General features: G+C 38.3%; 2 protein-coding genes across 12 annotated transcripts in view; both read right to left on the reverse strand.

Annotated features, from left to right (window-relative positions):
- The window catches only part of grb14 (growth factor receptor-bound protein 14), a 38360-nt gene extending 20437 nt beyond the window's left edge, over positions 1-17923 (reverse strand). The window contains exons 1-3 of one of the 5 annotated variants that reach the window (XM_038289769.1): positions 17820-17923; positions 13540-13656; positions 10921-11050 (exon numbers count right to left, since the gene is read on the reverse strand). In XM_038289769.1, coding sequence (XP_038145697.1) covers positions 10921-11050; positions 13540-13541 — 132 coding nt within the window. In that variant the 5' untranslated portion in view covers positions 13542-13656; positions 17820-17923. Of the gene's footprint in view, positions 1-10920; positions 11051-13441; positions 13766-17819 lie in introns of those variants that run through there. The other 4 variants (XM_038289766.1, XM_038289770.1, XM_038289767.1 and 1 more) reach the window with 4 other exon arrangements.
- Positions 17924-18028: 105 nt separating this feature from the next.
- The window catches only part of cobll1b (cordon-bleu WH2 repeat protein-like 1b), a 34178-nt gene continuing 27632 nt past the window's right edge, over positions 18029-24574 (reverse strand). For 6 of the 7 annotated variants that reach the window (XM_038289762.1, XM_038289758.1, XM_038289764.1 and 3 more), the window contains 9 exons: positions 23924-23968; positions 23720-23811; positions 23284-23517; positions 23043-23172; positions 21618-21834; positions 21434-21519; positions 19248-20686; positions 18566-18646; positions 18029-18490 (listed from right to left, as the gene is read on the reverse strand). In XM_038289762.1, the coding sequence (XP_038145690.1) occupies positions 18602-18646; positions 19248-20686; positions 21434-21519; positions 21618-21834; positions 23043-23172; positions 23284-23517; positions 23720-23811; positions 23924-23968 (2288 nt within the window). In that variant the 3' untranslated portion in view covers positions 18029-18490; positions 18566-18601. The remainder of the gene's footprint in view (positions 18491-18565; positions 18647-19247; positions 20687-21433; positions 21520-21617; positions 21835-23042; positions 23173-23283; positions 23518-23719; positions 23812-23923; positions 23969-24574) is intronic. The other variant, XM_038289759.1, reaches the window with a different exon arrangement.

Here is a 24574-nt window from a genome sequence, read left to right on the forward strand (position 1 = left end):
TTAGTGGTAAATAATGCTAAATGTTTTCTTGATATTAATCCTCCTTTTCCCTAAGAAAACCCCATAGCAAGCTCCCTCCAAGTGTGAGAAACTAAACTGTTTTCCCTCCCCACAACAGAAACTCCTCCTTTGACCTTGCAAATGTTACATCTTTTTTCCTTTCCTCTCTTTAGAAAAAGGGAACTCATACAAACAGAATAGTGGGGGAAAAAATTCTCATGCTGAACAGATCTGATATGAAGAGTAACGTTACAAGAACAGGGATTGCTTTAAACATTAGACATTATTTCATTTAAATAATGGTAGTTTATTAAAAAAAAAAATAATAATTCTTCAAAATACATTATCACAAGTTTTCAAAATTTGCTTATTTAATCCTGAAATAAATTTTGATCAGCAAGTTATTATGTTCCTAGCTGTGTTTGTTATACAAGTTATATATATTATTAGTTACCCTTGACAGATGGTAGGTGCCATTTATAACTGTGGTGAGCATCAAAATCAGATCTGTGTTTTCTTTGCAATAAGTATATTTAAAATTATATTTCAAATCAAATCTGACAAAGAGATTCATGTTTAATTTTGTCACCTTTTGTATTTGTTGTCAAGCTTAATAATTTGTAATGTATATCTTAATTGGGTGTAATTTAAAGCTAGAGTGTGTAATTGTCAGTGCCATCTACTAGTTGTCAACACAAACATAAGATTGAGACTTTTAGTTCATATTTGATAATAAATTACATACATATGGATAATATATTACATTCCTGTCGTAAATCCCTGTAATAAATACACACTGGAGCTTTAATTTCTGTTAACTGTTTTGAAACTATGCGTTCTGGCAAATGTTCATTGGAAGCCATTGGGTTGTATTTTATTCAGTTTATAGGGCCAGGAGCTATTGGATCATCCTTAAGAAAAATTAACTTTTGTCAAATATTTTTTGCACTTTTGACACAAAGAAACATTTCCTGAATGTTTTTTCTTTACTAAAAGATCTGTTTATTTATGTCAAAGAAAAGAAAGGTTATTCGAAATAATTATGTAAATTGACCTATACCAGTGCACAACCAGACTGTTGTCCCCTTTTTTTTTACCTTGCTGTCTGTGACTGTGGGACAGAGGTTAATGGACCCTAAGCATTAGCTCGGTTTTCTTTTTTGTCAGAATAAAGACAGTCAGCCTGAGTATGATTTTGTGAAGCTCAACCTGCTGGACCTGAGGCAAACATAAAGGGCTGAAATGTATATGAGAGGATTTTTGCTGACTTTGGTGCTAGACACCACATATCTATTTTTAGATTGTTATTACAATCTATGCTGCAGTTGGAACAGATGCTACCAAAAAGCCCCTCCATTCTTAACTGTGCCTGTTTAAAATGGCTTTTTGAAGTTTTTGTACCTATGGAACTTTTTAACCATGGAATCTTTTTTAACCTTTAATGTAAAGACCAACACATGCAGTGAAATTAAAACAGTATTTGGTGAACAATTTTTTATACAAATTACAATTTAAAAGCTGATACTCGACTGTCTTGGGACAAAAAAGACTTTCAGTAGAAATGTCAAATCTTTAGAGGTAAGTTTCTACTAGAATTACACATATACACTGAATGAAATGTGTCTATTTGTATTATGCAAATCAGTTTTTAATTATCTCAAACTTAGGGCCCCTTTGGTCACACTTTGGCGATTTAGCCAGCGTATGCCTGACGTCCTAGAATCTTCTAAAATGCTGGCATACACTGTACTTTCTATGTATTTTTCAATTTTGGTCGTATACATAGAGTATTCATAAAGGGTCCAGAGCATATGTCCAACGACAGACTAACTTATTCATAACACACATCAGCATAATGCCCATTAAATGATGCACAAGCCAGTGTCCTGAGGGGGGCAGCAATGTGCCCGGAGGCGCCCGGCCTGCATAAAAAGATGTCTTTGATTGCGTATTAAACTAGCTGCTGTTTACTTCCCGCCAAAAAAAAAAAAGAAAGAAAGAAGGTTTGCAGTCGCAGCAGATTCAACGTCATGTCTGCTAGGAAGTGTGTTGGTCGGGGGCATGAACGCAGTGAGGACCCATGACACTCACCTTCACGCTCACCCTATGATGGGGATGAAGTTTGGAGGAGAACTGACTGTTTCCTCCTGTGAAACCCCTTATTTTCCAAAACCCTGCCAATGCGACATTATACATTAGGTGTAAGTCAGAAACGCATTCAGTGGTCGTCTGGATCATGTTAGATACTTTGATAAGGAGATAAGTTATGCATAAGTTACGCACAAGTTACTCATAGGTTTTGGATAAACTAGACACAACATCTTATGACTAACTTACATTTAACGTATGTCAACAATCAGATAACTAATCTGTAACTTATGCCCCACGTATGGAAAACTCTGGCACAAGTCAGGATATGTTGAGCATGTTCAAAATTTCTTGCTGATCTTGCCGTATATCGACATGTGCCAGCGTGTTTCAGGTTACTTCAGTTTGCTCATAACTTATAAAAAACATATGCATAACTTATCCAACGTATGCCAGCATTTTTGCCAGATTTTCCATACATCAGGTGGCTGGCTAAATCGTGAAGGTGTGACAGGGGCTTTACGCCTAAAGTTTGTCATGGCCATTCAAATACATGAAAATTCCCTTTTAATTGCAGTTCCTGAAGTATTTTTGTGCTCATTGCTCTGCTTGAAGTGAAATTTCCTCCCCAGTGTCCAGTTTTTTGCAGCATATACCGTAACAATAGCCTGGGTGCCATTCCGAACTTAGTCCCGCCCACAAGGTTTGAGGTCAGGAAGTTCAGTCTGGCTCTGCTCCATAGTAGCGCGAGTATTATCGCCCACTGTCAGGCGATCCAATCAAATTGTCAGGGCGGGCTTTATACTATGATGGACAGATGATCAACAGTAACATAATCAACCACGTGACCAAAGCGCGCTTGGGTGACAACAACAATGGCTGCCGTCGGAGAGTTGAGGTGAGTAGATTCTGCTATTAGGTCTGTTCTAAAAGATATCGACAGCAATTTAATTTTAAAAGAGGAACAGAGAAACGCGATCAAGGCTCATCTTCTTATTCTAGGTGTGCAACTGCACGCTTTGATTTTTGTTGACAACAACTATGCGTTGCTTAACATACGTCACGCACTCCGTTGCTCTTATTGGTTGTACGTCTGTCCAATTGAGTGCAGAGGCATTTTTTTTCCTGGTTCGTTCAAAACACGCCCCATAATCACAGCTCTATGGAGCAGTATCAGACTCATAGACTTCACACGTCTTTTTCTTAGCTTTATTCAGCATCCCAGCCCCAACTATGCCTACTGCTTGATGCTGCCTCCATCATGTTTCTTTAGGCTTTACCACATCCTGCTCCTGTTCTGTTCACCTTTTGGTGGTCATAAAGCAGTTTTTTGTTCTTTTAAATGTTCTCAAACTAAACAAAGAGACATATTTGCTAATTAGCTGACTTCTTAAGAAATTGGTTTCTCTGTATTTTATACAACACAATCAGGGTAAAGGTGGTTGCACACAAGTAATTCTTTTGGATTTTTTTATTATTTGTAAAATATGTAAAAACTAATTTTTCAAATCATTACTTGGTTTTGGTCTAAACAATACAATCTCAACACATTACATTGAGGCTTGTAGATGAAAATTGACAAAATATGAAAAAAGACTTATGTTAGATATAGAACCAAGTGGTGGGAAAGTTGTCTGGTTGTGAATATTTTACTTCAGTCTGTAAGATATATCTTTGTTTTCACACAGAAACAAAACAAACAAATCCCTTAATTTCAATGTAAGAGAAAATAAGAATCCTGCATGTTTCCCTTTTTCACTTGTGTTTGTTAATTAAAACATGCCAATGACTATGTTACCAGAGTAGAATAAGGAGCACAATTGTGCTCTTACTGAATTCATGAGAACAGACGGGGAAAGGAAGCCTCCCACAGCAGACTTCAATCTTTATCTGGAAACACAGCATACTGATTTGTGAGAGCACAGACATGTAGACGCTGCTAGTTATCACACAGCTAAAATGAATTGGAATTAATGGAGCCAGAGCGATAACAGAGTCTCCACAGCTCCCATAACAAAGTTACCTCCAGACACATTGTCCTTGACCGTTGCCACTTCAGTCAGACCCCCCAGACACACACACACCCCCCACACACACACCTACACACCCACCCACACACACGTTTGTAGGTGCAATGTACTAGAGGTATGATTATGCATCCAAATAGGTTAACAAATTAAACTTTAAAAACCTTTTACACTCTTTGTGAGAGTATCTGGTGGTGTAAGCCTGAGGTATGGGTATTCTATAAGATACTTTACTAGATTTTAAAGCAGATTTATTTTATTTTTATTACCCTTTTTTTTCTTCCCAGAGTTAACCTCCGTTGTAAATTTCTACTATTAAAATAGAAAGACTGCACTTATTGTAATAGATTTCACAAACATTTAAAAAATGATCAGCCATATACAAAGAATAATATAAATTGAGAATTAATCAAATGATTCAGGATTTGCAGCTATTGGTTTGCAGATTATAGATGAGAAATGTCCCAAAAAGGTGCAAGTTATAAAGGTGGTGGGCCTGAATTGTCCAAAATGCCAGGGCCCCGTTTGGTCTGACTTCACCCGTAATGAGATGTTTAAAAGTAAAAGTGTTCAAACAGGGTTGGAGTTATAACCATATTAAAGTAGAGGTTTTTTTAAACAAGATTTTTCTTAACTAGTTATTGAAGAACTTGTTTTATATTTCCAGTGTAAAAAATAAACATTTGTAACCAGTCATTGATCACTGTTTTCTCACTTAAAAACATTTTCTCCACTTAAAGTTTTTGTCAGGAACAGCAGTGTAGAAGACCAGTTTAACTTAACTATGGGCCTCCCAAACTTAATGACCATGATCTCCATATCCATGTAGACTACCAAAAAGAAAAAAAACACAGGAGTTAAGTAGTATTGAAATAAGATACAGTATTTGATATTATGTATGAAAAAGCTCAATTCATAGATTTATGTATACTTGATTTAGTGAAGAATACAGGATATAAGTGCAGCTCTGAGAGGTGCAGTATCATACCCAAGCTCTGATTATTTATGTCAGCGTACAGTAGCAAGATGGGAAATAATTATGTCATTTCTGTGTTAAACCAACTCAGGCATCCAGCTCCTCCTTTTATTACAACCATCCATTTGAGGTTAAATGTAATTATGCTTCAATTATGGCAAAGCCCAAATTATGAACACCAACTACTTGCCCATATGTATTTTGCTCTTACCATTCTATGATTTCTATCTAGATTGAAAAATAATACATATATTTTTTTAAGTCTTCTTAGAAAATGTTTGCTCTACCTTTTATCTTTATCTCATCTTGTATTTGTTATATGTATTACCCCATTTATACATTTCTATTCTTGTATTTGATTGTTTTTAGATAGTTGGCCACTACTATATAAATAGAATGACTTAACTTTAAGCAATTATAACTGAACCCACAACCCCCAAGACACTCGAGGAGGACCAGTTGGCAATTTCCCACTGTAGAAAGGATCAGATTGTGGGTGAGGGACAAGCGCTGCACATTCGGAAAAATGATGTCATGGGTTTCTTTAGAGCTCCTGAAAGGAGGTCACAACCCTACGCCACAGAATTCACAAAACAAAAACAGCTGTTCACACAAATACTGTCCCTTTGTTTTCACAGAGAATGCAACTAAGAAAAATAAATGAGGGCCTGTCCATCCTAGGCCTCAGCACAACACAGAGGACGCAACCTGCTTAAAAAGAAGTGGATGGTTTTACCCCTCTTCACTGACAATTTCAGATTCGCTTTGTACTAAATGTAGAGCACATGTGTCAAACTCAAGTACCAGGGGCTAAATCAGGCCAATCGGATCAATTTATCTGGCCCTCATGAGTCCAAAATGGCATATGATGTCATATAGTAGAGGCATATGTTATTCTAAAGTGTATGAAGTGGCTAAAATTGGGAGTGAAATTAGAACACAGGAGCACTCTGCTCTATGTAAATACAATAATGAAAACAAATGTTTATTTTATAGAGCTGTAAACAGCCCTTTTAAAGACATGATGATGCCAAAGTGGCCTGATATAGAAATTAGTCTGACACTCCTGTTTTAGAGGAACAAATACCCTTTTAAATACATGCTCATTGTAAATAATACACAGTTGAGAGCATGTGTTTACATAATTTAAAAAGGCATAAATACATGAAAAACTAATAATACTAAAATAAAAATTTTACTAAACATTTCAGAATATTATTTTAAATTAAGGGGTTAACTTGTCAACTTAAGTTTACTGGTACTAAGCACATACTGGACAGATTCATTTCCAATTCATTTGGAAACTTTAAGGAGAAACAAATACACATAGACAAATAGACATAAACCTGGAAAGCTTTCCATAAACAGTCAGTTCAGATGTAAGTCTTATTTAAATTTCCTAGTAACAATTTTCACCCATGTTAATGGTTCTCCTGGATTTTAGATCTGCTTCTGACACTGTAGATCACGGTATTCTTGCTAACATGCTGAGAGATGCAATAGGTCTCTCAAGGGTGGCTATCAATGGTGTACTATCTTTCTGGCTGAACACGGGACCTGATCTTACAAGATTCCAAATATGAAGCTCTTAATTGTACTGACCAAGAATAAATACATTTTCGCGTTCAATAAGTGGGCATGTTTCAGATAATCTCTAAATTTTGCTCACAAAAATATTAAGGTATGCAAACAAGTTCAGTTTCTCCCAATTAATAAGAGGAGATTACATGTGCTACTGTCAGTTTGAGAGCGGCTTTAAAAGAAAGATGAAGCTCTGAGTCAACAGTCAGAATTAATAATGATAATTATTTTAAGGAAAATAAATACTGAATACTAAATACTGTGTTCATATGTGTCTCAAGGAGCTACAAACAAAAGTTAGATAAAAATAAAAAGTTAAATATAAAATACAGAGATATAAATAATAAAACATGTCTTTTGTCCTTTCATTGACACCCCTTTGTCACCCTCTGTCCCCCACTTCCCTTCAAGGAAGGAGCCACTGTCGGAATTATAGAAAGAATATGCCCTAAACAGCTGGATTTACTGGACCTGTACAAACGTTTCACCATGTCCCCCAGAAACCCAATACAGCCCCTAAAAATCTATAAAAAGAAAATAAAATGTTTTTCTTTTTACTAAAAATGCTATAATATTTAAGTTTAACCATAGTGTTCTTCTTTTTGGGTAAAATCCATCTTTTTTTTTCAGACAGTATTCCACTATCGGTAATTCAGACAGTCCTAATATCGTTACATGCATACAGACTCTCTCTCCATGGTCTGTCAGAAAGTTTTGCATGTATTTGTAGCTGATTTTCAAACATACTAGATTAAATAAAATTGAAAAAATAATCCTACAATCAGTTTCAAGTTTTTTCAATCACTTTGTGGGTGTTTATTTGCTCACCCTCCACTTATAAATTTGCATGTTTTGGACAGCAGAATATGCTTTGCATTTTGACTAAGGTAAACATTAAAAAATATTAAATTGAATTACTTTGCACCTTACAGTATGTTAAGATCCTCTAGGTATCGGCAAGCAGCTTTGCACCTGTGTTAATACATGCAAACCTATTGAAGATCAAATTTTTGCAAGATTTTTGCAAACCAGATCATGTCAGGCTTCAATAGCGTGACATGTAGGGACTTGAGAAATTTTTTAATTTTTAACTATGTTTTTCCCCTACATCAATTAATTTGACAGTTTTCTAATGTTTCTGATCATATCTATGTTGATTACATTCAATCCTACTGGTATTTTAAGCCAAGTAAAAATGGAAAAGTGTTCTGCTTGACAAATTGTTTTAGTGACTTCTAAGAGGTACTTTGTAACAAATACTTGCAAGAGAAATTATTAGACCAAAATCCTGCATATTTCTTTGACCTTTTAGAGCCATACACCCCTTCTCATAGTTTTAAAATTCTCTGGTCAAAGTCTTATAATAATTCCATGAACAGATGTAACGATAAATCCTTTAAATCAGTGGGCCCCAGACTGTGGAGTTCTAACCGGCCATCTTTGCATTGTTTTAAGAAACAGTTGAATATTTTTTTTCTTTTCAGAATGGCTTTTAAATTTTTTTTTAACTGTGTGATGTTGCATGCATGTTTTTAAAAAATATTTTAATTTTTGTGTATTTTTATGCTGTCGCAGGTCAAAAAACACTAAATTGGTTCCAAGAGGTATAACACTTTGGGTTTTTTCACCTTTTAAAAATGCATGATATAGTTTCCTTACCTACAAAATCCACAATACACATAGACACCACAAAAATATACAGTGTGTCCTACAGTATCAGGACACACATCCAGGATTTATTCTGGTTGGTAAAACCAAACCAGTTGTTGTGCAGAAAAATATATAGGAGATAGAACTGGAGTTCAAAGCCAATACACAGTAGAAACAGACTCATAAATATTTAGAATACCAAAACACTTAATTTTCTCCAATTATTTATTCTATTTTTTGAATTATTATTTATCTATATCTGTCCAAGTTGTTGAATTTTGTTTAATTGCCAAGTCATTAGGTCAAGATGCAATACCTCTGTAGCGCATCAAAATGTGCTCAATATTTTAAGTGGAATGACCCTACTTTTATAATCTTTAAGACCAGCTCTTAAATATCAAATTTGTTCAAAGGAAGCTGCCTCCCTTGCTGTTTGTCATATGACACTTTTCTACAATCGGCTCTAAAGACACAAGGCAGTTCAGCCCTCAGAATAGTTATCTGTAATGTTATCAATGGGAGTATTTTTGGTCAAACAATGACACACTAAGAATTTTGCTGTAATTAAATCAAAAAAAGTAAAAAGATGTCCATTATAGTAAAGGCTAAATGGCTAAACGTGGGTCCAGTTAATTAAAATATCCCTAAAATCAAGTACTTGATCCACCAATAAACCATTGCAATAGAAAGGTGTAATAGTACTGAGACACAAGATCAGAACTGTAAGTCACTTGTAGCATATCCTTCTAGACTGCACAAGGTTTGCATATATAAATGCTGAAACTACAGAAATAGAAGATGGGAACACAAGGTATTAAGTACATGCCTTGTATGGCGCAACAAGTGGGACAAAAAGTTTTACAAAGCTGTTCAAAGAACTTAGAATGCATGGCTTAATAAACTAGGGTACATGATAAAGTAAAACTATGATATACTGTAACTAAACAAATAGCACACAAAGCAAAAATTATTTAAAGATTCGCTAAAAGCAAAGAAAGAAAGATCACTGACATATGTCAATATTTATACAAAAAATCTTGAATTCTCCCTTCCAGCACAGATGGATACTTTGTATCCAACCTATGGTCTATACGAAGGTGGCACATCAACCAGATATTGCAAAAAGCTTTTTATTCTAATCCAGCCATAATCAGTTTGTGGATTGTAGCATTTCTAACAGAAGACTCAACAGATTAACCAGGAGAGCCTTCTAAGTGGCCAGAACCCACACCTATAGAGCATGAAAAAAGTCCAGATATAAAATAATAAGGAATGCATTGCACCAAAGAGGAATAATTTGCATATGCCACACATAATTCTACACTGTTGTAGGAAAATCCTGCTGATAGTCTTTAAAACTTCCAAAACATTAGCTGCTACCCCACCAAACGTTTGAGATTTGAATAAGAAAGGTAGTGTGGAAGAAACCTACACTACAGAAATACTTCCGACTGGTTACTCCACACAGGAGAAGTTTTGAAGCAATAAAAAATAAAAAGGGCTTAGTAGCATTTAACCAATTTTAGGGACTATGTTCACTGCTGATTTCTATCTCGTGCCACTTTAATATACATAGAAATTCATGGACTTGCATACAGTAGTACCATTCAAAATTCCCCCACTTTCCTTGATGGGCCCCTGGCTGGTTCCCTACAATTCCTTTTTAAGCATACATTTTCATACTAAACTATTCTTTCTGTCATGATTTGTGGACATTAAGATCTGAAGAGAAGCAGTATCCCCTGGTCAGACCCTTTAATTCAGTGAAAGGGTGGAGACAGAGTTAAAAAATATGCAGGCCCAGGAGAAGACCCATGGCTGGAAGTTGGGGGGATTTTACTGGGAGGTGTAGGAAAGTAGGCTGCCATTCGGCTGACTTTTGACTGGGAAGGGCCATTTAATGGCTACTATTGTAGCTATTAAGGCTTGTCAAGCAGGGGTCTCCAACTCCAGGTGTTGAGGTTTTTAAAGGAGCATCCATTTTTTTAACAGAACAAAGAAAAAAAAACATGCTGGATAAATGTTTGAGAAGAAAAAGGGTGAACCCCAAGCTTACTTTGCCCATCCCTCAAAGCAAATCATAAATCAAATAAATTCAAAAGGCTGCCATGCTGTAAATCACATTTTTACAAAGCCTCTACAAAAAACCCGAATGAAATGTGTGGTTCATTACAAGGCATTTGCCAAACTTGAATGCAAATGCCTGAATCGAATCAATCATTTGATTCAGCCAAGTCGGAGTAGCAATGTACCTAAAAGTTGCAGGGTAGGGTTGGTACTGTATAGCATCTCGCCAAGTTGGTTGGTTTTCATATTGTTTGTAGGAAAAAAAGGTTCCCTCTCTCAATGTAAACAGCCCATATAGAGTGTCTAACCATCCTGACACAGCATTTATCTCTCTCTACCCTTCATTTCCATACTTGCAAAACCAGTTGAACCATCCATGTGTCCTGAAGTCAAACAAAATCACAAGTCAAACAACGCTGTCATGATTCTTATCAGAATGTCCTCCAGGTTAAGATTGAAAGAAAACAACCTTGCTGCATAGCAACACAAGTCTCTCTATAAAATGTTTAATCAAGCAAATGACACACTTACCAGAGTCGCACTACTTTTCATGTAAGGTACTAAACACTCAGAGACTGACTGGGTGAGAGTAGGAGGCAGAACTTCAGGAAAGGGGTTTGGAATATGGAAAGTTGAAGACTCCTCTTCCTCTTTAACATTCCTAAAGGATAATCATCGGAGAAAAAAGTGATACAAGTGAGGATGAAACATCCTAAGTAAGAGCAGACAATAACACTGGGCCATCATTATACATTATATAGGCCTGGGTTGAATGGTGCACAGGTTTCAAAAGGTAAATACGTAGATTTTAAAGCCAACAATAAAAGTGGCTTTTCCATTCTTTTTAAAGCACATATCAACTTCTTGAAACTCGTCTTTAAAAACTTAGTAGCTGTAAGTCAAAAAAATGTATATACACATTTTTGCAGTAAAAAAAATATATAAATGCCATTAAATGTTATGATTGGGTTTTCAGTAATGTTATGGAGAAACTGATGTTACCAGATAAACTTAGTGAATTTATTCCTGTTTTTGCATTCAATTTAGTCCACAATGTGGAATTCTGAATCTGCTCCTGTTTTTGGAGATAATAGGAATGTAGGAGGTGACAAACCTGGTTCTCTTTGCATTTACCCCTCCTGCACCTAACTACCTGTTGACACAGTCAATCCCCAACAAACCTTAGATAACAACGCGATGAACAGCCCCTGACAACACCTTTATAAAAGCATATAGTGCTTTAAAGCTACAGTGTGTAATAATTACAGGCATATAAAGTCAGAAATTTAATATATTATACATAACTATGTTATTTATCATCACCTATGAGCTCAGCCTCTTAACCTTAATATTTGTGTTGCCTTAGAATTCGTTATTTATAATTACATAGGAGCGGGTCTCGCAGCCATGGAGGCAGACATCTTTGCGCTACGGCAAGCGCAGAGGCAACAAACTAGCGATTGCGAGATCTCCCATTACGCTCGAAAATAACTACGGCAAGTTGAGAGAGATGAACTGAGACGGTACTGAACAGTAGATGGCAGTATTATGCCTGAGAAGCGTTTAGTCTGCCTGAAACCAAAGAAGAAGAAGAAGCAGGTATACTGCGCCTCAGTAACAAGAAAGGTGAACAAGGCGGCAGGCGTGAGTGACTTTGCAAACTGTTTGGCACTGTGTGGCCAAACATCAGACGAATGGAGGATCATGCCTACTCTGTATCACAACGTAAAGCGGCGGACACCGAACCCCCGTCATCTAAGAAGCGGAAACACGACGAGAATAAACGCAAGCGTGACAAGAAACGACAAAAAACACGGATCAACATTGGCACAGCATTTACACGATGGAAGTCACTGATGGAGGAAAAAGGTTTTCAAAGTGACGCTCAAGTTGCCAGTTTTCTCTTGGACAGGTAATTAATCCTACACACACAATTGTCTAATATCACTGCAGTTTTTGGAGTACAGGTTGCTCAGACCTGTCTAAAACAATAACATGCTGCGTGATGATGCTGTTACTCTCCAGTATACTTATTCAGCAACGTCCCTGACGTTTCACAGGTAATGATTCAGTAATTTTCTGTAAAATAATTTTCTGGATATATACCTCGGTTACTTCTCTCCGGCTCCTTTGGAGATCTTCAAGCCTTTTCTCCTCTGCTCTCACCCCGCTGGCACCCCTCCCTCGCCTGGCCCTAGCTGCACGCCCACCACGGCCTCTCTGCCCTCGTCCTCTTCCTCTCCCTCGCCTTGTAACCCCCGTGCCACAAACATGACTTGGACTCTGTAAACGGGGAATATTCTTCCAGCAAACACAATCTCGCTGTTAAACTAATGACTACAATTACTTCGTCTGTTTATATCACCATGCAAAGCAGCTCACCAAAACGTCACAACGATGTAGAAAAAATAACGGGTATATTTATTATCTAAAGTCTACATGAAATCTATACCCTACACAGACTAATGAAATACTATCTGTAAAATTATCTATGTAAACAAACCTCATCACTTGAGAAGGTAGGTGATGCGGACGTCGTGGAAGACATTTTGTCCCGTAACGCTCGCCGTACTGTTGGGGGAGAAGCGGTGGGGGGGAGACGTTCATGTTGCTGCAGTCTGCAGTCTGACCGCTAGATGTCGCTGAAAATTACACACTGTAGCTTTAAGTTTTGGAAGTACTGACTGTTGATTTGTATGTTACAGAAAGAAAGGACAGTTTTGGTTTGTTTTTTTTGTTTTGTTTGTTTTTTCTAAATACTCACAAATAAGCTCAATATTACCTTTGGAAACAAGTTTGCCAATGACCGGAAGGATGGGTTACTTTTAATCTACAAACTTGAAACTCAATCAACTGGTGTTCAGTATATTGCTACAACAATGTGGCTCTTTTACTGGCTCCTTTAAATGCAAACACTGTGCTATTTGAATGCAGGTCTGAAAGCATCATAAAAAGTGTTGCATAAACACTTCGGCTAGGTGTATTTATAATAATGCATTTTGTACGAAAACTTATGCTAGTTGCAGTTTATGCAAGTAAAAGTGAGCCATACCTGTTCCCCTTGCAAAACTTGGTCTTGCTCCTCTGAGAATTTAATGTGAGTAAAGGATCTTCCAGAGATATGATTGCTGGGTTGGAGAAGACACTTACATTACCCTTGTCACTCTGAAAAATCTCTGCTCTCTGTCCAAGTCCTCCAGAAGTGAGAATTTTATCCAGTGTCTTATTCATAGCACCCGTGTGGACTGGCTAAATCCAAGACATCACCTAAAGCAAACAGGAGAGACGAGCTGTTGGACTGGATTATGTGGCCAGTTGGAGCAGGCTGTCTGGCAGGGCTCTTCTGCTTGCCGTTAAGCAGCACACACACACCCACACACAAGTTTCTCTGGCTCATCTGCTGCCCACAGGGCTGGCCCAGCAGGGCAAAACGATACCTCCTACTCAAACGTGATCTACCACAATAAAGATATTTGTAACACATTGACTGTCAAAACTGCTTTTTTTGCATTAGGATTATAAATAATCTGACAATTTGTTTTGTTTCTGTTATTCGTGATTATTTTAATTTAAAATACATTTGCAAATGGATAGAAAGACTTTTTAAACAGATGGGTTGGTAATTAGCCTAGAAAAGCTTGAATCTAACTTTTCTTTTCCTATGAACTTTGCACAGGGTATTCTCTTCAAAATTACTCTGCTACAGAAGACCGGTGATTGGTAAGAAAAGCTGATTCATTAGACTGGTTCCATTCCAGGTTATGTCTCTCATGACAAGCGCTACATGGGGGATGGTTAGGATTAGAACATTGTCCTGAAAGGTAATGTGTAACAGACATTAACTAGGAGAGATCTAGACTAAGCTGCAGCAAAGAGCTAGACTAGGGCACTACTTTTCTACATTAAACAAATGCCTAACCTACAACACTGGTTCAATAAAAAATGACACGCTAAAAGCAATGAAGGAAATCAAAGCATAAAAGAGAACAAATATGTTTTTTCGAAAACAAAAACATTGTAGAAAAAGATTGAACTCATCTTTGCAACAAAGCCTGTTGTTGAATTTCCAGAAATATTCTGAAAACAAGACTTAATTTAAAACATTTATACAGCCTTCTTTTCAGGGTCCTTTACAAATCAAAAATAAAAAAGAATGGAAAAAAAAATAGTTAAAAAGAATAGGGTTTTTACTATCTGAAGTTTAAAATGGAAAAATTGGTCTCCCAAGGCAAAAAAGGCTCCCGGCGATGACAGAATGGTTCAAAAAGCACCCAATGATGCTGGGGCCATTAAAAAATTAAGCATTTTTATGTCTCCCAGTATAACATATCACAGCCTGGTGGTGGGGTTGTTCCTCTAAAGACCCAGCTGGGCCCAGCACCTGCAGGGGGAATCATGGACGACTGGTGCAGAGAGAATTGCGCAGCAGTCAAAAGGCGAAGGCTACTCGATCAGTGGACATTGAAACTGAGACATAGTATGTCATATTACTGGTGGGAAAGGAGCATGAACTTGTGCGGTAGGTTGAGATACACTGGGTAGAAATAGTTGGGCTCACCTCCACAGATAGGACTGGCCCTTGGGGGTGGATCTACTGGTCTCCCCCCAGCTCAGCCATCTGGTGTTGGATTTTACCCTGGTGGATGAGAGGCTCACGTCCCCTCGCCTTCGAGTAGGGGCAAGGTCACTTTCGGCATATTGGCCGAAAGGCAGTACTGACTATCAGGCCATCTTATAATCCAGGGGTGCTAAGGGACCAGGACACTAGCCCGGAGATTGATGATCGATTTTATTGTAGTATCGTCTGACCTTTGGCCGCATGTCTTGGAAACTCAGGTGGAGAAAAGGGTGGAGCTGTCCACCAATCACCACCTGGTGGTGAGCTGGATAAGCTGGAAGAGGAAGATGATGGACAGACTTGGCATGCCCAAGCGAGTTGTGAGGTTCTCCTTGGAACATCCAGTAGAACCCTTGGTTAGGGACTTGTTCAATTCCCTCTCCGTAGGAGCACCTCCCAGATGCAGGGGAGACTGGAGACAAGGAGTCTGAGTGGGCCATGTTATCTTCCACAATTGTTGATGTTGCTGCCCATAGCTGTGGCAGCCGTTGCCGGATTTCCCTAACCCAGTGGTGGACACCGGCTGTAAGGGACACTGTTAAGCTAAAGAAGGAGTCTTATCAAGCTTGGCTGGGTTAAAGGACTTCTGGGGGAGCAAGCAGGTATCAAGTGGTGTACTATTTAGATAGCGGTTGGCCTCAAAGGGATTCTGGTAAATCCCCTGGTGCCTTCGAAGGGGAAAGCAATGATTTGCCAAAACTGTTTTCAGTGGGAGTGGGGAGCTGCTGACTTTGAAAGAGGACATGTTGGATGGTGGAAGGAATTCTTCATGGATCTCCTCAATCCAGCAGACACATCCTCTGTGGTGAAGGAAGAGACGGGGTGTTTGGGGTCCGATTAATTAATCTGCCCGGCTGAAGTCACCAAGGTGGTAAAAAAACTCCACGGTGGCAAGACTTAAAGGATGAATAAGATCCGCCCTGAATACCTCGGAGCTCTTGATGTTGTGGCTGACATGCTTGTTTAAGTTTGCGTGGAGGTCAGAGACTGTGCCCCTGGATTGGCAGATGGGTGCGTTGGTTGCCCTTCATAGGAGTGACCACAGGGTGTGTTCCAACTATTGGGCGATCACAATTCTTAGCCTCCCCCGGAAGGCTTAAGCTAGGGTGCAGGAGAATGCATATACACACAGGATTTTTAGGTGCAGCAAAAGGCTGGAGGGAGTCTACTGCAGGGACAAGTGAATCTCATCCCCTTTTTTAAAGATGACGTGGCTCCCTCATGCCAACGCATACAGCATGCAATGGGGCAGTTTGTAGAAGAATATGAAGCGACCAGGATGAGAATCAGCTCCTCCAAGTCTGAGGCCATGGTTCTCGACCGGAAAAAGGTGCCCTGTCCCCTCACATTGGAGAAGTTTAAATATATTTGGGTCCTGTTCACAAGTGAGGGGAGAATGGAGCAGAATATTGATTGAAGAATCTGTGCGGCTGCTGCTATAATGTGGGCGTTGCACCGGCTTATGTGAAGATAGGGCTGAGCAAAAAGGAAAAGCTCTCAATTTACTCATCAATCCATGTTTCTACCCTGACTTATGGTCATGAAATCTGGATGATGACCAAAGGCACAGAATCCCTGATTTAAGGAGCTAATAAATAATAAACCCTTTAAATAATTAAATAAATAATAATAATTAAAACCCTTTAAAAAATTAAATGTAATACTTTTTGGTAAATTCCTTTAATTGTAATCCTTTCACTCTGTATTTATTTAAAGCTACAGTGTGTAACTTTTAGCGACATCTAGCGGTCAGACTGCAGACTGCAGCAACATGAACATCTCCCCCCCACCGCTTCTGCCCCCCCCCCCCCCCCCCCCCACCCCCGCCCCCCCCCCCCCCCCCCGACAGTACGGCGAGCGTTACGGGACAAAATGTCTTCCGCATCACCTACCTTATCAAGTCATAAGGTTTGTTTACATAGATAATTTTACATATAGTATTTCATTAGTCTGTGTAGGGTATAGATTTCATGTAGACTTAAGATAATAAATATACCCGTTATTTTTCTACATCGTTGTGACGTTTTGGCGATCTCGCAATCGCTAGTTTGTTGGCTCTGCGCTGCCGTAGCGAAAAGATGTCTGCCTCCATGGCTGCGAGACCCGCTCCTATGTAATTATAAATAACAAATTCTAAGGCAACGCAAATATTAAGGTTAAGAGGCTGAGCTCGTAGATGATAAATAACATAGTTATGTATAATATATTACATTTCTGACTGTATATCCCTGTAATTATTACACACTGTAGCTTTAAGAGCTTTTGCACATTAAATTTAAACTGTCAATACTGGATATTACTACAAAAACCAGTTACAATTTATTTTCCAATACACTGGGTGAGCAGCCTCCTCATCCCTAGCCTGGCTTGAAAATGTAAGCCACTATCACTCAGTGGTGTACCCATTATTATCTAAAAGTCTGTGGGAGCTTTCTCTATGCTGGACCAAACTCTCTTAAGCTTATTAGAGATATTTCAGACCCAGCTAAAGATACACAAGCTGGGATTGTTTACACACCTTCTTTTAGAATTGTTGCGTAACTCAGCACCTTTCTGTTACCCAGTTGAAACTGCACTGCCAAAAAGTTTAAAAATAAGTTGATAAGCCTAATATACCCAAAGATATAAAACAACAAAAAAAACTACTGAAGCTCAGTATAAAACTGGTTAAATCCTTATGTGACATTTAAACTAATTAGTTGCCAGAGAAGTTAAATATCTTTATAACAACTTTTAAAAGTCAACAACTTAACACTTCACCAGGAATAGCACATGCTAATTTCTTAAATCAGTTTAAATTTAAATCTTTTACCTTCAAGCATCTTTTAGTGAGGTTTCAGTTCAAATCCTATGCCTCTTATTATTGCAGTGAAAACTGACACGCTGGGTTCACGCTAAAGCAACGTGCTCTCGGCCCATAAACCTGGATCCAGTTTAACCTGTTGTGAATGAGTGCTTTTATTCTGCAGGATCTCATTTCAGTAGCTTGTGTAGGGAAGCAAAGATGACAATACAGACAAGTGGCTTGATAAAAGCTTTAATCATAGCAACGCTCACCAAACAAGAACAAGTGTACACATCAGTGCTGTACTGCATCCACTCTAAAGGAAACTGTAAAACTTAAATATGGAAACATTCAACTGAAAATCAGACCTGATCTGTCCTACAATCCAGTACTATTTAGATAATCCACTTTTTTAATTAATATATCCAATAATATTACCGCTCTGGGAATCACTAATAATTTACAGGATTATTATTTACCATCACTGATCACAGTTCTTTGCAGTAATGCATAAAATGTGTAACATAAAAGAATCCAACAAAAAGTATAAGAATGTGATAAAGTATCCTTTAAAAAACTCAAATTTTTTATGAAGCCCAGCAAAGAGCATGAAAGGTTTCTCAGGGGACAGCTTCTTTGACACCAGAGATGATGGCTCCAGGAAAAAAAATAATAAAAGACCGCAAGATGAGCTCCCTCTAAAAGAAAACAAGAGGATATTGCTTGTGTTCTGGTGAGAAATATGATATTATTTGGAACTGTATTATACTTACATGGAAGAATAAACTGTCAGAGGAATTACTGTGCTACTACAGTCCAGTTTCTTTTGCCTTCTCAGTATCCTCCTCAGCATACTGGATGGAGAGAATAAGCAGGTTATGTTAAATGGCTGGCTGAGTCAGATAAAATCACATTTCTACTAGATGAAAGAGCTATAGGATACAAAATAAAAAATCTTGAAAACATTGAATTTAACAAAGAAAATATGGAGCTCTTTAAAGCTAAGTTTGCACAATAAAACAATCAGAATTGTACTAGTGCAGTAGATCAATAATCACTTAATTCAACTTGGTAAATCTAGTACCTTGCACATGTATTTACCTCACTTTAAATTAAATAGCATTGCTATATTACAACCACAAGATTTAGGGCACTTTTAATAAGCCCTGTAGAGCCAGGGCACAAATCAGTAAATGCAAAGTGTGTAACTTAGATTCAGGGTAAATGTAGCTAAATACGAATGCTCACCACTTTTTTTTTATATTTCTAATTAACATTCTAAGACTAATTTCTTTACATTTTACAAGTATGCACTACATTCTGTTGATTTATTAAATTAAACCAAATTAATAAACCAATATCATTAATGTTTAGATGACAAAATGCAAAGTGAAGGTGCTGTGAATACATTTGAAAGGCACATTTCAAGGGCTTTAAAGGCGTTTCAGGACCAACCTTCTGTTCAGATAAATCTTTTGACTGGATGACTGATGAGGGATTTGTAACTGGAGAAACAGGCGATGGCACTGAGGAGGGAGGCGATTTTGATCTGTGGGACAGAGATTGGCTTCTTTTCACAGCTGAGGACACAGCCTGGGCAAAGCGGGATGGTGAAGGGGAAAAAGGTCTAGGAGCTGCAAAGCTCCTAAATTTTTCCAAGCTTAACCTAGAACCTGGCTCTCTGCATGGCAAACTGCTTTGCCTTGTGATTTGCATCGGGGTCAAATTTTTGCTGTCCTGTTTGGGACTTAGTTGAACACCAGCGACCTCTATCGTCTCCTCTTGAAGCTGTGTCGGAGATAAAGGGGGAGGGGGAGGAGAAAGCAGTGCTGTTCTATCTGGACACCCTTGAGTCTCCTTGGGGCCAGAGACAGGACTGGCACTTAGACTTTTCTCAGCAGCTGAAGTTACATAATAACCAGGTGTTTTTTTGTGCTGTCCCAAGCGGAAAGAAGCAGGCTTAGGTCTAGTTGCGGGTGGAATTTTTATCTCCTTAACATCTGCTGGTGAACCTGCTTGGAGCACATCATTAGCAGAGGAGGAGATCTTGTCTGCGCTCTGTGCAGTCATAGGTGGTGGGAGAGGAGGTGGCTTAGGTATGCCTCCATTTACAGTGTGTTGCATTGTAGTAGTACTAAGAGTAGTAGTATTGGTATTAACAGTACTAGACAGTGAGTCATCCCTGGGTAGGTTACAATTTAGCTCAGTTTTTTCTTTTAAGACTTCCATCTGTCCCTGGTCCTCTTTCAAACCAGGAGAACCAGAGGTAACTTCCTCTCCCGGTGCTTCTGGAGGCGCCTCCAGTGTCAGTGCAACTTCAAAGTATCTGAGTTTCTCAAGAGATTTTTGAGGCACAATTGTGTAGGTTGTCATCCCGACTTTAGGGATATAGTCTCTCGTGAGTTCGTTTGAAGGCTTCGGCTTTAACTCAGGGTCTGCTACATGCATAGATGGTGCTTTCTTTGCAGCCACCGTGCTTGGCTTTGAGTCTTGGCTCGGTGAGGGTGATGAAGTGTTGACTGAGGCAAGTTCAGGCTTAGGGGGCTGCAGCTCGTCTGTTGAAGTGGCCATATCTTTTTTCTCTGTAGACCCTAAGGCGACTAAATCTGCTGATAAGGAAACTTTGTCAACATGTTGCTGTGCAGGGACAGAGGGTCCTAAAGAATCTGTTTGCAGTAGAGATTCTTCTCCTGCTGGACGCGGTTCATTGGTGGTCACTGAACTTGCCGACCCATCTGGCAATTCTCTTGGGGGTTCTGCAAGTTCATCACTGGAGGCCTGAACTTCCGCATCCTTTTTCACAGGCGGAAGTGGGCCCCTTTCACTGCTGTTAACTTTAGTCTCTTCAGGAACAGGCTGTGGGTAAACCTCATCTGCCTGAACTGCTGTGCTTTCTGTAAAGAAAATCAGAATAGATGATATGAAATGGACAAAAAAATAACAGAAAGTTAAGATGTAGGACAGTATAAGTCTGTCAGATATGGGGGATGAGTGACTATTGCAATACTACAGTAGATTAGTAAGAGAATTCCAGAAATATATGATATATGATTAACTTATACAAAGTAAACCCCACTCATTCACATTTGTGACATTAGAACAAAAAAAGGCTCTGCTTTGGCATAATTCTTAACAAAAGCTGGTGTATAGGTGCTGACTTGTTTTCCTGGTGAACCAAAGAAGACACTTTTTACTAAAAGTGTTTCAAACTGAGCTTTGGAGAGTTTTTTCACTTCACATACCATACTGTTTACTATGCCCAGTGGGCATCATATGAGCCCCAGATCAGGGTAGTTGTCAGTGGGCATAAAACATGGGCTATATTTTATACTCACGATAACCAGAAAGTGTTAAAACTGCCAAAGAAGTCTCTAGCAACTCTTTAATGATTAAAATTTGGCTACAGTTATTGAAATGCTTGTTTGGAGCACATATAACTTTGCCACAGGAGATTTATCTTATGAAAAGATTTCAACAATTTTCTCCTACTAAATAAAAGTACTCCAAAGACATTTTTTTTTACAGGTTAAGATGCTCAGACGGGACAGAATTTCATTTCCAAGCTTCAGTACTCCTTAAGGAGTTGCCATTAAATATCTCTTTATAAGACTGGTCCTGTTGTATATGGAGGAAGTGCTTACCAGTGATAATGGGTTCAAATGGGTTTGAGCCATCAATTTTCTTAATACCCTCTGCTGTGCAATCATTTATAAAGCTGTCCACTCTTCTGGATAAAAAAAAAAAAAAAAGAGGAGTTAAAACTTCTGTAAACCTTAATAAAAAACAATATAGCATTGCCTTATGTAGCATCAGAAGAGTTCGTACTTGCCATCTGAGGATAGATCAAGACACTGATCTTCCCCACCAGCCTCCAATGTACTCCCACTCACAGCATCTGGAGACGGTGAGTGGATTGAGGATTCTGGGGACACGGAAAGGCTGCTATTCTGCCCCTGAGTATTAGTAGAGGCTGAGGAAATCACAGACCCAGCAGCCTCCTCCTGCTCCATGATCTCCTGTAGTTTGGTAGAAGCTGAAGTTTATGTAAAAAAAAAAAAAACAAACAAAAAAAACAGCAAAAATATTTTTTTACTCCCATTTTTCCTTCATTCCATCATGGAACATTATGGATTAAGTTGTTTGGCTTTTAGTAGTTGATGGTCAGACGCAGGATATAAAAGTATTGTGACTTTGATAGGATTTTTAAAAAGCTAAAATGTTAGTTTCAAAGTATCCAGCAATATATTCAGGTTTAAGAGAAGAAATGTGTATGCATACTTCTGATACAACTATTGATACAGGCCACTTGGTTTACTTAACCATCTGCTTAAACATGAGAGCCTCAGTTTAAACAATTACAGGTTTCAGATAGAGCAAAAACAAGTAAAACAGCAAAAAGGGATATAACTGAACTACTAAATGCATAAACAGGAGTGGTTGCTTAGAATAAAATGTACTTGTGTCCATCACAAAAACCAAATAAAATGTAAAAGTTTTACAATTATTTATCTATAAAAAAAATAAAATAAAAAAACTAAGCACATCAGCATATTATTACTGCGTCTGTGCATTTTTAGAGAATTACATTCTTCTCATATTTAAGAAAACAAAAAGAACTCCCCCTTTCCGAGTAAAATACCACCAGCATGAATTATTTAGAAATCCTTTCATCTTTTGGTGTGTATACAGGACGGGTGGCGTTTCCTCTAACAGGACAATAGGGCACACATAATCACAGGAAAGTAGGTTTAGAATTGGATACATTTAAACCAATCAAAAGAAAAATAAAATACTAAAGAATTTAGCAAGTACAAAGATCAGAAAATAAGATCCAACAAAGACGGTGTTGCCTATAGATTTTAGGAAAATACAAAACCCAAAAAGAAGCTTTGATATTTAACAAGGGGAAACATGCTGCAGTAAAACAGGAAAGCAGCCCCCTTTTTTCTATATTAAAACCAGGTTGTTGGTGCATGATTCTAATGAATTAAGATTTAATACAGCAAGATTAATCTAATTAAGAGAAATAACTCCACCACCCAGTTTAGTTCCCAGTACCTTGGTCTACAAAATGTGCACTACACATTAGAATACACTAGAAGGCGCAAGAGTCAAAGATATTAAAAGTTAGACTGTGCTTCAAAAGTTCTACCAAAACTATTTAAAGGTTACCTTATAAATTCCTTATTACCCCCCTCAAGATAAACAAAAACACATTGTACTTAACCTGAAAGCTAATTAATTTCAGACCTTGTAAATGTTCCTCTTCTGACTGAGTTTTTTGGACAACAGGACTCGGAGATGTTGGAGGTGGAGGAGCCTTGCGTTTGGTCCTCTTTAGTGACGATTCTGCTGAGGATCCAAGACTTACAGGACTGCTCTGTATGGTAGATGTAAAACAATCCATATTTGCAAAATGCAGAGATAAAAAAAACCTTTTTTTTTTTTTTTTTTAATCAGAGCTTAAATCTCATGCTTACAACCCACTTACCTGAATCCCATCAAGTTGGGTGTTGGACTCAGAGTTGATTCTCTGGTGAGCAGTAAAGTCTGACTGAATGCTCTGAGACATGAGGACCGGTGGTTGAGGTGCACGTCGCTTCTTAGACAAATTGGAGAATGTAGGAGACCCAACTGGGGATGAATTTGAGCAGGGTAAGGCCATGCTGAGTGGTCGGGGCTTGCTGACAAGCACAGGAGAAGCTGGGGCACTGGCTGTCGTTGGCTTTAAAGAGTAAACATCCAATCAGAATTTGATAAGAGGCCTGTTTCCAAACAGTGAACATTGGCCAGTGGTAAACTAAAGACAAATCCCTTTCACATCTAAATATACTGTAGGAGAGCTAAAGGTATGCATATCTTAAGAGTACTAAGGCTCAGTATAGTTTAGAGTGCAGATAAAAATTGGTTTACAGTTCAATAATCACCTCTGATTTCTTTCTACTTTTTCTAAATTTGCTGAAGAGGCCTTTATTTTCCTTTTCCTTCTGATTTTTTTCTTCGCCTGAGATCACTGCTCCTGCAAAATGAAAACATCAAAACTGTTTTAGTGCTCAAGACAGTACTTAAAACAGTTCAAAACAATAAGACTGATCTATTAGGGTCATAAAAAAAATGCTATTAAAACATACCAGTAGAGACTGGTGAGCTTGAAGATATAGATGAAGCAAGTTGTCCTGCAGAGAGATTTAAAGATTTAGCTCATAACAGACAGCCATATAAACTAAAGGATGAAAGAAAATTAAGAAAAGGCAAGCTGGTTCTGTAGAGTATGATGACAAAGTAAGAGCAAATAAAAGGAGCTACACATTATAAAACCAAATCAAACTGAATGTGCTGTAGCTGGAGTGCAGGCATGCATCAAAAAGTCACTGAACACTGCTCCTAGTGCGAACCAACTTTGTATCCAGCCTGCAGAAAAGGTGCTTCCAAGAAAAGAAGTTCATGTAGCTTCAAGCTCTTTCTAGCATTTCCAGGTTAAAACTCATTTTCTGTGCACATAAATATCCTCTTTCATCCTGCAAATCGCCCGCTGTTCATTGTGCTATTTTGTTTTCACTATTCAAGTAAGAGTAAGTTGGTGTGCTGCTTATTTTCTGAAACTCATTGGAACCCTTTCCTGTCGGATGCCCAAATTTTCCTGTTTGGTTGTGAAATTCAGGAGCTTGATTGGGAGGCTGCAGCAATGTCCAGCAAAACCCTCTTGCAGAATCACTCCAATTAGCTGCCTTGCCTTGGTAAAGAACCCACACTGCCTGTGGCTGATGTTAGTGTCTAATTGA

Source organism: Cyprinodon tularosa, unplaced genomic scaffold (genome assembly GCF_016077235.1).
Source record: "Cyprinodon tularosa strain WSP-4 unplaced genomic scaffold, ASM1607723v1 ctg271, whole genome shotgun sequence".
Taxonomy (NCBI): domain Eukaryota; kingdom Metazoa; phylum Chordata; class Actinopteri; order Cyprinodontiformes; family Cyprinodontidae; genus Cyprinodon; species Cyprinodon tularosa.